The 14,808-nt window shown below is 40.6% G+C and overlaps 1 protein-coding gene across 2 annotated transcripts in view; it reads left to right on the plus strand.

Annotated features, from left to right (window-relative positions):
- The first annotated feature begins 618 nt into the window (after nt 1–618).
- The window catches only part of ALDH18A1 (aldehyde dehydrogenase 18 family, member A1), a 36,814-nt gene continuing 22,624 nt past the window's right edge, over nt 619–14,808 (plus strand). The window contains exons 1-6 of one of the 2 annotated variants that reach the window (XM_004680592.2): nt 619–734; nt 6,884–7,098; nt 9,995–10,144; nt 10,238–10,342; nt 13,045–13,203; nt 13,633–13,723. In XM_004680592.2, coding sequence (XP_004680649.1) covers nt 647–734; nt 6,884–7,098; nt 9,995–10,144; nt 10,238–10,342; nt 13,045–13,203; nt 13,633–13,723 — 808 coding nt within the window. In that variant the 5' untranslated portion in view covers nt 619–646. The remainder of the gene's footprint in view (nt 735–6,883; nt 7,099–9,994; nt 10,145–10,237; nt 10,343–13,044; nt 13,204–13,632; nt 13,724–14,808) is intronic. The other variant, XM_004680593.2, reaches the window with a different exon arrangement.

A 14,808-nucleotide genomic window follows, 5' to 3' on the forward strand; every position in this document is an offset into this window, starting at 1 on the left:
GGAGAATTCACACATAACTAATTGTTTAGCAACAGTTACCAAAGGAATTTATGTAAGCACCAAATGTGGACCAGGGGCTTATATGCTCAGGGTCATGCAGGATGTGCCTGTGGTCATTTAAAATGCCACTGCAGACTTGCGTCCCCTCCCAGGGATGCACATATGTTTTAGATTCCTTTGGGGAGCAAAAAGAAAGATGTGGCAGCAGTCTCTGGCTTTTTCTCCCTTTCTGTCAGCAGGACCACACTGACAGTTCACATATGTGCTTTTCATAGGTCTTTTGGGAGATGCTAACCAGAAGGTGAAGATGGCTGTTTATGGGACATTGGATCTGTTACTGATCTATTGGTGATCCCTGAAGTATAGGAATTATGAAGATTTAGTATCAGGACATAAACATTGTACCTTAATTTTTTTTTTTTGGTCATTCAAAACATTCGTAATCTTTAATTGCCATTTGTTTTCATAAAAACTAAGGTGGTCCTAAGAAAGGCAGGTAGAAGGTAAGGCCATATATAGAGGAAGTGAAAATTTGAGCAGGACAGTTAAATTTAGGTACTTGGAATGGGGAAATGAAATGAAATGTCTCATATTTCTCATCTTTTTTAATGTAGTCTGTAGACACTGCTCATAGAGCACATCAAGGATGTTGAGTCAAGTCTACCGCTCCGGGTTCCAGCCCGTCCACCAGCATCTCCTGTCCTGGGTCCAGTCCACAATGCTTTCCAGATCTCGTATGTACCATAGGAAATTTTTAAGTATATATAGAAAAAGTAATTTGGTGCAGTTGGCCAAAATTAGTAAACAAGGAAGCAGCCTACTAGTAAATTGTTGTGTTTATCAATAAAGTGAAACTCTTGGAGGTGATAGATACATCTCTGCCATCGATTGTAGTAATGGTGTCACAGCTGTATACTTATCTCCAAACTCATTGATGATAGACATCAATGTTACACAGGTTTTTGTATGTCAAGTAAAGAACTAAAACTTTTTTTTACATACTTAGTTACCTATCTTCATTACCTGCCTATTCCTTTGCCCCAGCCCCCAGTTTTTTACAGGCTACTTTTTGCTCATTACTGTTATTGAAATAAGTTTTTAATTTGAAATAATTATAGATTGATTGGCAGTTATTAAAACCAGTAAGACAGATCCCTTTTACATCATTCTCCCAATAGATCAGCCAGGATACTAACATTGACACAGTCAAGATAAGAACATTTCCATCACTACAAGATTCTTCAAATTCCTCCCCTTTTTAGCTCTCCCATCCTCCCCATCCCTAACCCCTGGCAAGCACAAATCTGTTTTTCATTTTTATAATTTTGTCATATCGACAGTGTTGTATAAATGAAACCATATAGTATGTAACCATCTGGGATAGCTCTTTTACGCCGCATAATTCTCTGGAGTGTATATATCCTTGGTTCCCTGTTACTACTGCAGAATATCGGTACACACAGAGCAACTAATTGTTCACCTAGCTGAAGGACATTGGTTGTTTCTTTGAGTGAACATAGTTTTCAGTTCTCTAGGGTAAGTGTCCAAGAGTTCAAATTTATTTAGTTAGTTTCCCAAGAAGCTGCAGACAGTTTTGGCAGAGCGGCTGTTCCCGGCGCCCTCGGAGCAGCCGCGGAGGGGCGCTGCCCTCCCTCTGCCGGCATTTGCCGTCGTCGCCCCTGTTGGCAGCATTCTGATGGGCACAGGATAGCTCGCTTTTCCCTGGTGACTAGTCATGTGGAACATCTTCTCGTGTATCTATTACCCATCTATATGTTCTCTTTGGTGAAATGTCTTTTGCTCATTTTTAATTAGATTTTGTGTTGTCTGGATGCTAATTCTTCCTTGATTAGATTTGTAGTTTGAAAGTATTTTTTCCTCTCAGCTTATAGCTTTTCATTTCATTCGCTTAATAGTCTTTCACAGAGGAAGCTTTTGGTTTTGATTTGTGTGTGTGTATGTGTGTATTTTAAGATCAGTTTATCAAATTTTCCTTTCATGGATTGTACTTTTGGGGTCAAGTCTGAAAGTTAATTGTATATTGCTAAATCTTGAAAGTTTTCTTTTGTTCTCTTATCAGAAAATTTAACGGCTTCTCATTTATATCCACAAACCTTTTTGAGTTAACTTTTATATAAAGCGTGAGGTTTAGATCATTTTTTGCCTATTTATGACTAATTGACCAACTCCTTTCTCCCTCACCCCCAAAAAGTGAACACACTAATGTAATTAAAGCACATGAAGAAACAGTACATTATCAAACTATAGAAAGTACCCCCCACCTCATGTTGCCTTTTGATCAGTAGCAGTTCCTACCCATATTAAGGAAAATCACTTTCCTAATTTCTAATCTTGCACACTAGGTAATATGTCAATGAGGTTGATCCATGCTGTCAGCATCCATTTTTAAAAGACTTTGTGAAATGCTGAGTTCACTATCTCCTTGATATCAACTACATCTTATCAGTAGTATATTTCTACACTTGGCTGCAAGATATCTTGCTTATCAACTAGCTCTGTTTATCATTATCCAGAAAAACCTCTATTTCCTATTCATGTAATAAAAAGTTTAAAAGTTCAGGGTCTGGAATGAGAGGCTCCCTGGGTTTAAAAACTGGCTGTGCTTCTACTTTAGTAATTTAGTAACATCTGTGGATTAGATCCGAAATCTCTGGACCTAGTTCAGCTGCACAGTGGTTCTGTGTCTGCATCTGTGTCAGCTCTCACTCTGGCTCAGAACTAATTGTTGAGGGGCTGGGGCAGTGAGGCTCAGCTGAGCTAATGGAGCATCTCAGTTCCACATGGTCTCTCCTTGAGAAGCCTATCCCTGACTTCTTCACGTGTTTTCACAGGGTTGGAATTTATAGTGTTCCATCTTCTCTATCTTGTTGGTCAAAGCAAGTCACGGGGTCAGTCCAGATTCAAGAAATAGGAAAGCAGACTCCACCTGTTGATAGAAATTTTAAAGTATTGTGGGGCCTCCCTGGTTGTGCAAGAGGTTAAATCTCAGCATTGTCAAGCAATCACCAGCCACAGTGACATGAGCTTAATCACTGACCAAGGAGCTGACCCACGTGGTGCAGCAGACCTCTCCTGTATTGCCTGCTGCTCCCCTCAGTAGTGTATTTCAATAGATCTGCTTATTCTCCCACTCTGTCTCTAGTGAATCCTCTCATCCCTCTTACCTCAAATGGGTATAGAATATGTACTCATAAGCCTTGGGTTTTTCCTAACTAATTAAAGCCTTCTCAGACATTAGAATGGACCCTAAAAAAGCATAACAAACTGAAGAACGAAAAAAAAAAAATACCCTCCAGAAGATAAGGTCAACTGGGAATGCAAAAGCGTTGTTGAACAGGAATCACAGAAAGCCTAAGATCCCATAGAGCTCTCCTTGGTGCTTGAAACCACTGATTTGCCATGACCCAGCTGTAGCTAGAATGACACTTGACTGACCGGCACCTAGCCACCCCACCCTCCTCTGCTGATACATTCTTGAGTTGGGTGTCTTTTTCATGGTGATCTTGCTGGCTGGATTCTGATTGGTTTCTGCATTTTGGTACCTAGACTGACGTGAGTGCCACAGCCTGTATCCTATGATGCCCTCCTGGGCTGTCCACCTTGCTCAGCACCCTTCCGAGGCAGGACAAGTCCTACATTGGACAGGAGACAGAAATGGCCAGCAGGCCAGTACAGACCTATGTCAAAGTGATTTTTAGCTCTGAGCTCTGCAGGCAACCTCTCATAATCCCAGGTCCTAGTCCCAAGGGGCTGTCCCACTACCACCCCTCTCTTAGATCAGCAAGACCAAGATGTATTCAACTTTTAAACTTTGATTTAGGTGTGTGTGTGTGTATGTATTGTATATGTATGTATGTGTGTATGTATGTGTGTGTAATGCTTAGGTTAAAATTCCTGAAGACTGAACCAGAGCACCTATATTGATAATCTAATGAAAAAAGAGCTCTTCATGGAACAAAGCAATCAGTTCATTAGTCTCCAGTAGGAAGGGTAATCACCTGTGGATTAGCAAGGATGCCAAGCACCAATTCTGTCCCAGATGATGGGCTTCCTGAGTAGCTTTGTGCCAAGAACTGGACTGCAAGACTTCTTTCTTATATCTCTTATATCTTATAACCAGAAAAGTAGTCACTTTAAAAAAGGGTGTTTTTTTTCCTTTAAGGGGAGATTCTTTACAACTGTGTTGAAAGTGTTCTTTCTAATATTTGTATGTGAAAGAAGACAGAGAGGGAAAGCACACAGATCCTGTGGTCCTTGACAAGATTCTGCCTGCTTTACCCCCCGTTTTACATTGTAGAGAAAAAGTGGGGAAGCTTGATTATACTTAGGAAAGGAGTTAGTGGCTAGTGGGTAGAAGATAAAAGCAGTGGGTCTAGAGAAATTGTGAGAAATCTGTTTATAATATAAAAGGAAGTGATAATAGCTGATTCAAGTGGAGAAAGCTGTACTGTAATAATACAATTATAGCAAGTCCAAAAGGTGGCGTGGAATGATTACTTTAGTAGTTCATTCAAACAACTATTCATTCCCTGTAATGCTGCATAGAGAACTCTTTGGAGAGGAAAAGCCTCAAGTTTAGCCTGCTGAAAGCCTCCATTCCCGATTGTGTCACTTTTTGTGATCAGATAGTCCATCAAGCAAAGGTCCATTTGCCGTGAGACCACCCACCAACAGCTGATGTCCACAGTCACCTTCCTCTGCCCAGCTTGCCCCTCTGCCCATGTGCTCATTCTCCTGCTGCATCACTTGCAATTAGATCACGTGCACGTACCAGAAACTCAAAATAATAACGGCTCAGACAGAATAAAAGTCTCCTTTTTCTCTCTTTCCCTTAAAGAAGCCTGGTGTTCCTGAAAGGAGGGAGGCAATTGGAGGCTTCCAGAGTAGCTCTGGGAAATCATCAGGCATCCATGCACAGTATTTCTCATTGCTTCACAGTTCTTAATGTGCTTTCTTGTGGACTGAAATGATGCTTGAGCTCCTACCTTCATACCCATGTTTCAAATAGTAGGATATATTAAGGAAGAAGGAAGCATTTTTTTCTTTCTATAGTAATTCCTAGAATCCACATAGCATTTTCACATGTATCTCCTTAACTAGAACATAGTCACATGGCCATATCTTGCTGAGCAAGAAAGTTTGGAACAGCAGTATTCTGACTGGTGACAGCCGTGCCTGGCTACAGATTGGGGAACTGTTCACTTGTGAAAGAAAGGGTGGGTGGGGAACTTGTAGGCAGCCAGTAAGAGCTGGACTCAGGCGAAGTGGTGAAGAGGTTGAGTGCTTGGCTGTCAGCTCTTGCTGCTTGACTTTTCGCTTTAATGCTCATATGTTTGGGAGAGTCCTCCTTAGAAATCCTTGCACTGTAATAAAAGCAAGTCTAGGCCCTCCCTGGTGGCGCAGCGGGTTAAAGCACAGCACTGAGAATCTAAAGCCGCTTCCTCATGAGTTCGATTCCCGCCTGCCCCGGAGGTGACCACATGGTGTGGCAGACCTCTCCTGACCCGCCCGCTGCTCCCCTCAGCAGTGTATTTCGTTGATCTGCCTGTTCTGCACTCCACTCTGTCTCTGGTGAATTCTCTCACCCTCCACATCTCTGGCCTGTATCCCAGTTCTGTATGCACAAATAAAATAAAATCTTTTTAAAAAAAAAGCATTAAAAAAAAAAAAGCAAGTCTAGAAGGCTTGCTTTGGGATGGATAAAAGAATGAAGAGGCAGTATTTGAGTCTTAATGTTTCTTTTTCTTCAGAGAGCTATCCATTTTCTTCTATCATTGCTACAGCCATCTGGATTCATGCTGCCATGTCAGGGACAAAACTTGTAGGTGTATTAGTTACCATTTTTATATTTATAGCAATTACTGTATATTTTATCATCTTGCTGAACAGATTTATCCTCTTTTCTAATGGTATACTTAATAAAGCATATGTATTATGATTATGAAAACAATGCATTTTTACTGCATAATTTGGAAAATATAGACAAGAATAAAAATAAAATTAAAAGCATCCATTATCCCACTAAAAAAGAAAATATTTGTTATATTCATTTTTACATCATTTTTTTCCTGTATAGTTATATATATATTTTAAATTATAACATAAGCATTTTCCTATGTCATAAAAAATTCTGAAAATGTTAATTTATCTTCTACTCCTTTTGGGGCATTTTCTTTGCATCTGATTTTTCCTTTTATAAATAACACCCTATGAGTGGTCTTCTGATAACATCTTTTTGTCTCCATTAGTTTTTTTTTTAAGATTTATTTATTTATGTATACAGAACTGGGGTACAGGCCAGAGATGCAGGGGGGTGAGAAGCCTACCAGATACAGAGTAGGGAGCAGAACAGGTGGACTGAGGAAATACACTGCTGAGGGAGCAGCAGGCGGGTCAGGAGAGGTCTGCCGCCCCATGTGGGCCACCTCCCTGGCTGGGGATCAACTCCCGGCTGCGGACAGCCCCACAGTGCTGCCTGCTAACTCAACACACCACCAGGGAGGGCCCCATCTTTCATTAGTTTTTTAGAATAAATTTCTGAACTTGGAATTGCTGTATGAAATGATGAGAAAAAAATTTAAAGAGTTTTTGTGTATTTTGCTAACACATGTTCGGGAAAGATTGTTTCATTTAAACTCTTTCCAGCACTATTTGAATGTGCCTGTGAACTGTACGAGGTGTAAGTACAACATAATACCAGCATAAGAACAAGGTAAATATGGCTATTGAAACACTGGTTTTACTCAGTCAAGGATAATAAAGCTGTTTGGGGGTGGCATAATAATGTGCATGCATCTTTTTAATGAGAAATTACATTGTTTATTTCTTTTCTTTCATTTGACTTTGCTCTTGGACCTCACAGATCGTGTCCAGCCTTCAGCCATCAGACATGTTCGTTCCTGGAGCAACATACCATTTATCACGGTACCCCTCAGCCGTGCACACGGCAAGTCTTTTGCCCACCGCAGTGAGCTGAAGCATGCCAAGAGAATCGTGGTGAAACTTGGAAGTGCTGTTGTGACCCGAGGGGATGAGTGTGGCCTGGCACTGGGCCGCCTGGCATCTATTGTTGAGCAGGTAACTGCCAAAATGGAAAATTCTGATGTACTAAAATAGAATAGGATTTCTAAGCTGTTCATTCAGATTTACCAGCATGTGAAAATAATTTTGATGTGACTGTGATAGGTTTAACCCAATTTGAAGACTTGCTTCCAATGCAGCCACCAATAGAGGACAGCATCCCAAGGAAAGCAGAGGTGTCACAGTAGCATGACTTCATGCAGTTCTTCCCTTAGGCTTCTTAGTGATGAGGAGCTGTATTTGGTAGGGATCCTTAATCCTGACTGCATATTAGAATTTTCAGAGGGACATGAATGGTCTAGACATCACATTCAACTGCTTAATTAGTATCTTTAATAGGTAGCTCTAAGGTAGGACTCAGTCATCTGTGTTTTTAAAGTTCCCTGGGCAACTCTGCTATTTAGTTAGTTGAGTGTCCAAAGAGTTATGTATGAATATTGAGCTTTTCCCCCCATTTTTGCTTGACTTTTTCTTTTTTAGTTAACCCAATCTTGAAATAATCTTGAAAGCTGTCATTGCAAAGATTTCCTATGTTCAGATATTTGAAAAGATTCACCAGACTCCAAAGAGAATATTCATGTAAGACTTTAGCTTAATAATAAAAGATACAAGGCAGTAAGAAAAAGTACCCCAGGCATTGGGAATCTGATGTCCTGTGTGCCAGCATTGTCTCTGTTCATAGAGAGATCACACTCAGTCTCCAGATTGAATTACCAAGAGGTCTGTGCACAGAATCTTGACTTTGGAAGAGCTTAAAGCAGAATTTCCATTGGGGGTTTTATGCCCCCCTGTTCATGCAGTCAGTAATCCAGGCTCATACAGACTGTTAGTAAAGAAGTTGACCTTGGGGATTGGCACAGAAATTTTGAACTTTTAACATCACATCATCAGTTCCACTATCCTTATCTTTTCATAGAGCAGGGATCAGCAAACTTTTGTGTAAAAAGCCAGATAATTAGCATTTCAGGCGTTGTAGACTATATGGTCTCTGTTTAAACTAAGCTCTGCCTTTGGCCATTGTACCCCAAAGCAATCAGACACTATGCATAAATGAGCCTAGTTTTGTTCAAAAAAATTTGTTTACAAAAGTAGCAAGGTTAGATTTTGACCTACAGGCCAAAATCAGATTGAAGATCTTGAGCAGGCTATAGTTTTTAACCCTTGATCAAATAATCAAAAACCAGCTATCCAAAGCATCCCAGAGATAAAGCATAAGCTTTTTCCATTTAAGCTGTGACTGCACTCTGTACTGCATAACTACATTTTCAGTTTTTAATGAACAACTTTACTGAGGAATAGGTATCTCAGGAAACTGCTAACCTGAAACTTGATGGAATTTTTTTCTTACATTTTCTGAACTAAGCAGTTATTATCAAATCTGCCACCTAGATTGTGTCAATTCAGTCTAGCAAATATTTATCAAAGGGCTACATAGTGAGGTGCTTACTGGCCACTAACTGTTATCTCTGCCTTTGGGAAACTAGAATTTGTTTTGGAATTCCCAAAACAATTGGATACTTGCTGAGGCAGTAAATATCCAAAAGAGTGGGTCCGAGTGACAATGACTGACCAGTCCACCGATAGAAAGAGAAATGAAATAGGAAAGACAGTGTGGTTCTTCTTGGGCTTCTTAGGAGAGCTGGAGTTAAGTCTGGACCTTCATACTTGGTAGGATTTGCACTGACTAGAGAAGCTGTTCTACACTGCCAAGATTGCAGTATGAATGGTGCCCCTGGAGCTATGCAAGCCAGTGACTCTGGAGAAGGGAGACTCTCCAAGTGAATCTCAGATGAAGGACATAGACAGGAATGAATTTGGCATGCTGACTTGAAAGCTTTGGTGGTGGTTTCCTCAGGGAGAGTGGGAAATAGCATCAATCATTCCATTAGGCTGGACTTTGAAGCCAGATAGGGGAATTTGGGTTTCACCTGAGAATCAGACTGAAGATTTTGAGCAGAGGAGGAACTTGAGAGAAATGGTAGGGAGAACCTGCTAATGGTCTAAATAGGTTACCAGCTATCCTTCAAGGGACACCTGAAGCCTAATGGAAGGCTTTCTAGTTCAGGGCAGTCCCGCTAGGCAAAGTCAGCTATTTTTCCAAAACATCTGGTCATGTCAGATGAACTCAGGAGTCAAAGTAAAGTGACTTCCACCAGCCAAAGATGGGAAGATCTGAACTAGTAGACCTTTACAGGGATCATCAATACCTTCTAACATTACCAAAAAAAAGAGACAGCCAGGCATGTGTCCCCTTGATGGACATCATGCTCACTATAAAGAATTTTTTTTTTTTTACAAAATCACGAAGTTTACAGGATATATAGTAATGAACTATATAAACCACAGAGAAATAGGTTGGGAATATTGAGTGTAAGCACCCCAATCTTTGATTATTTCATGGAACCTTTGCAAGGACCACAGCTGGCTCCAGGCAAACAGAGGAGAGTAGAGTATGTTTCTGTCCCTGGTCAGACAGAAGTGACCCATGTGATCAGACATGCTTCAGAAACAGCTGCTGACCCTCAGGTCAAGCCTTAGAATCTCCAGGTCAAGCCTTAGAATCTGAGAAGCCCTCTGCTAAGTTTATGTTGCATTTCTTAATTCCAGAGCTTCTGTACTATATTTCCTTGAAAAAAACTCTACCTTCTGCACTATAGGCACCATTAAGAACAGTGGCACCTTTCTACCTAGCACCTCCTTATTTTTGAGGCATCATATGTAATCTGTGTTTTTACAGAATAAAGTTGGTGATTTTTCCAGAACCAGCCCAGTGCTGGCCTATACACCAGCATCTGGGATCCAATTCATTCATTAATCTACCCTACCTGACTCTGTCATAAAAGGAAAGAGATGATACAGTGACTCAAAACACCTTTTTATTCTTCAATGTCAGGTATCAGTGCTGCAGAATCAAGGCCGAGAAATGATGCTGGTGACCAGTGGTGCTGTGGCTTTTGGCAAGCAACGCTTGCGCCATGAGATCCTTCTGTCACAGAGTGTGCGGCAAGCCCTGCACTCAGGGCAGAACCAGCTGAAGGAGATGGTGAGTGCTTCCTCCCTACCCCTTACCCCATGGAACAGAGCTCCTTAGATGTCCCCTCACTCCAACAACACCTTGTCTGTTGGTGTGTTACAGGCAATTCCCGTCTTGGAAGCACGAGCCTGTGCAGCCGCCGGACAGAGTGGGCTGATGGCCTTATATGAGGCCATGTTCACCCAGTACAGCATCTGTGCTGCTCAGGTGAGAAGCTGGCCTTTGCAAGGGGTTGTGGGAAACTGTGAGGTTGATTCTCCCATGGAGCAAGGGAATTATAAGCAGAACATTGGATCTTGGCTTTACCATTTACTCATTGGGAGATCCAGAGAAGGTCTTTAAATCTAACCTTTTTTTGTCTCAGTTTCCTCGTCTTAAAAATGAGGATAATATCCAGGCCTATATCAAAGTTTTCAAAAAGACCCAATCAGAATATCTACTGTAATGTCTGGTATACAGTACATTCTCTAGAAGTGTTAACTCTTTTTATTATACAAGTAATCCTTAGGTCTACCACAGGTTCTAAGACTTCTGAAGATAGAAAACTTAGATGTCATTATTTCATTGATTTCTCTGAATTCTTTGCATCTATTGCCTTACAAGCTAGATATTGGTTAAGTGTTGAAGAGAAAAAGGAATGCTGGGGGGATTGGTTTTTCCTTCATAAAGAAAATATTTATTGACCGCCTCTGGTGTAGCAAGGAGTCTTTTAGGCATTTGAGGATGCCGTAGTGAACATATCAGCTGTGATTTTAGTCCTCATGGAACTTAAAAATCTTCAGTGGTTACCCTCTGAATGTTGCTTAAAACCTTTCCACATTATTTTTTTTTTACCTAAATTCCCAGGATTTTTTCAGTTTTCTAAATTAACAGTACACCTTGCACCAAACAGAAACAAAACACAAAGCAACTGAGCACTCACATCACAAAGCAACAGAAAAAAATCCCCAAGTTGTTATTTTCCGAAAACTCCTTTGCTGCCTCAGATTCTCCCATTCATACAGATGCTGTTTCGCACAGGTGATGTTACATACACCCTTCCAGGTTTTGCTCTTGCATTTACGGTTGCTTTTTTTGTTTCTCCATCATTTTCATAGTTACTGTCTATGTGATGCCCTGGTTTATGCCAGAGTAACTTGAATGAGTGAGCTGAAACAAAATCATGGGCTTGTCTACCTGCTGCCCATAACTGGGGACCCCACTCTGTAATTGTAGATTTGCTTTCTGTTAGCATAAATACAACAAACCTGCATTTCTGTCACACTTTATTATCAGTGCTACTCTCCTCCACAATCTAGTAGTAATTTTAGTCTGTAATTTTTCAAAGTGCCTGGAAGCAATCGAGAAAATTTTAAGTACAGGAGCTATGCTTTTGTTTTATTCCTGGGAAGATTTTTTGAGGGTTTTTAGTTTGTCTCTGCAACAGTAGCCCAGCAGTCAGTGCACATGTGCTGTCCCTCCCTTGGAGTGGATGTGAAAGCCTGCGGCTCCTGCAGTTGCAGTGAGTGTCCAGGGCCCCTTTTCTCTCACACCTTCCACTTCCCTGTGGCCTTATCCACAGGAAACCTTTGTTCTTTGTTCCTTTTTGTTGGGTTCCTTGTTTTCTTTGGTGATCCTGTTTTGAAGACCTTAATCAGTGACTTTTGGAAAGTAGTTTGTCATATTAAGGACTGAACGACCACAAGAGCTTATGTTTTCTTCATAGAAATGACTGATTTGTATCTAAATGTGCCTCATTCTTTCTTCCCCAGACCACCAGCATTTTTTATTTTCCAAGCCAGCAGCTCATATAGGACCTGATCTTTCCAAGATACTTGATAACATTTTTTTCTGTGAGTGAGTGAATCCTTTCCCCTAGTCTTGTCACCATTTTGTCTTCATCGCCATTTTGTCCTCATCACCCTGCACCAAACAGAAACAAAACACAAAGCAACTGAGCAGTCACTGTGTTTTACATATTGTTAAGGCTATTTTCTCAGTTACCATAGCCAGACCTGGTTCAGGGCATAACCACTCCCACTTTTATTTCAGTATCTTCCGCCTTGACCACTGAGACCAACCTCTCCTTCATTAGCCTGCCCTACACAGCGGGGACTCTCTCCCCTGGACATTGGGGGTGGATTTCATGGAGACCTTTATTCTTGAACTTCAGGATTTGCTACTATTCAGTTTCTTGTTGTCATCTCTATTTATCTTTCTCTCCTTCTAAATGATATTGATACTCTGAGCCAGCAGGAAGCAGAACTGTTACCAGCCCACCACCCAACTCTCCTCTCTACCTTTGCGCAACTTTTTGCTCTTTCCCTCCTCTGAACTAACTTATGTCTAGTCCTTCTTTCGATATTTGACTAAAAACTCACCTGCACAAATCTCTTAGCTTAATCCGATGTGCTCAGACACAGCCTTTGTTAAATACAATGTGATCAGCTGCAGGGAAAGAACAGCCACCGCTCAGCCCTCCTCCTTTTTGTCTAATCCACTTTCCAAGCACAGGGAACCATTTGTTCACTCACTCTTATGATGTAAGTACCTAAGATCCCAGCCCTGAATCAGATGCTAGGATCCTGAGATATTTTACGAAAGCATAGATAATCATTACTTTCCCCAATATCCCTCTAAAGTAGATACATTAATTTTCTTGATTTTATACATGTATGAGTTTTGGTAGTACTTTAAGGATTTAAGTACTTCTTCAAGGTTTAAACATCCTTAAATAAACCTAAGTGATTCTAACTTTTTTCCCATTTCTAAAAGAATTTGATAAGCAAAGATGTATGCTCATTCTAATCTGTATGGGATCCCAGAAGTCTAAAATTTAATTCCTTTACATTTAGCATCCTTTGTATACTGCTATTGGGAAGTTCATCATTCCGTCCTGCATTAGCCATCCATCTCTTTACTCCTTTTAGATTTTGGTGACCAATTTGGATTTCCATGATGAGCAGAAGCGCAGGAACCTCAATGGAACTCTTCATGAGCTCCTACGAATGAACATCGTCCCTATTGTCAACACAAATGATGCTGTTGTACCCCCAGCAGAGCCCAACAGTGACCTCCAGGGGGTAAATGTGGGTAAAATATTCTTAAGGGTTGAGCATGCTGGGAATACTAACACCACACTGTGCAGCTTATACTAACATTGGAAGTTTGGCATAAACAAGATGGAGAAATTGGGGAAGAAGATGGCATTATGAGTAGTGACTGCATAAGCTTCTCTGAAGTCAGGGCGTTTCATTCAGCTGGGTGAGGTGCTGCTGTGATTTTAGATGATGCTATGAGCATGGCTGTGTTTGTCAGCAGAGAGAAAGAGGGTACATGTTAGGAAATGGGGTTGCCAGTAGGCATTGTGTTTTGCAAACAGAAGGGCCTGCGGAGCTGTCAACTTCATAGTTGTGGTCATTGGTTTTGCCTACCAGAGCCAGCTTAATGCATCTGTAAACTTTTGCAAGCTGCCTAACTCATTTTTTGTGACCTTTTTTTTTTAACCTCCATTCCAGGTTATTAGTGTTAAAGATAACGATAGCTTGGCTGCCCGGCTGGCTGTGGAAATGAAAACTGACCTCTTGATTGTTCTCTCAGATGTAGAAGGTATAAAGAGTAATGCCTTTTCTTTACCCAACCTTTGTTTAAAATACTACATAAGTATGAGCACACAAGGGCCCCTCTTTGGTTGAGTACTTCTGTTCTTTTTTTTTTACAATGAACCATTATTTTCTGAACCATATGGTCAGACAGAGGGTTTTGATGACTCCAAAGAAGGTGTGCGAGTCTGGGAGATGCAGTCTGAACACTGAAATGTCACTTCCAGGTGCTTTAGTTTTCTTGTTTAACAACTTAGGGAAAGATAGTTCACATACCATATTATGTACCATTTAAAGTGTATAATTCAGTGTTTTTTAGTGTATTCACACATTGTACTACCCTCACCACAAGCTTAGAACATGTCGTCTTTCCAGCAAGAAAGAAACTCCATACCATTTACAGTCACTCCTCTCTTGCCCCTAACTTTCCAGCCTTGGGCAACCTCTAGTGTCTCTCTGCCTCTGCTGATTAGCCTGTTTGAGATATTTTATTTAAGTAGAATTATACAACATGTGATACCTTATTGACTGCTTGCACTAAGCACAATATTTTCAAGGTTCATCCACGTTATAACATGTATCAGTACTTTATTTCTTTATATTGCCAAATAATGTTCCACTGTCTAGATATCCCACATTTTATGCAGCCATTCATCATCATGGACATTTGGACTGTTGTGAGTAATGTCGCTGTGAACTTTCGTGCAAAATTTTTTTGTGAATGTTTTTTATTTTACCTGTGAATAGAATTGTTGTACTATTCATATGGTAACTCTATTATGTTTAACCTTGTGAAGAAGTGCCAAATTCCTTTCCAAAACAGTTATACCATTTCATATTCCTACCAGCTTGGTTTGAGAGGTCTAGTTTCTCCATCGGCTCACCAACAATTTTTGATTGTAACATCCTAGTGGTACTTCATGATGGTGTTCATGACTTTCAGTTATTATTGTAAATCATGAGATTATGTAAGTTGGAGCCCTGCAGAAAATTCAGACTATATTACCTCCCTGTTCTTTTATGTTGCTCTATTCCTTTTTGCTTTCTCACAGAAAGCCCCCCTAAGGGACCTCTTTTGGCTCCACTTTGACT

The sequence above is a fragment of the Condylura cristata genome, unplaced genomic scaffold (genome assembly GCF_000260355.1).
Source record: "Condylura cristata isolate star-nosed mole 26May11 unplaced genomic scaffold, ConCri1.0 scaffold00011, whole genome shotgun sequence".
Lineage (NCBI taxonomy): Eukaryota > Metazoa > Chordata > Mammalia > Eulipotyphla > Talpidae > Condylura > Condylura cristata.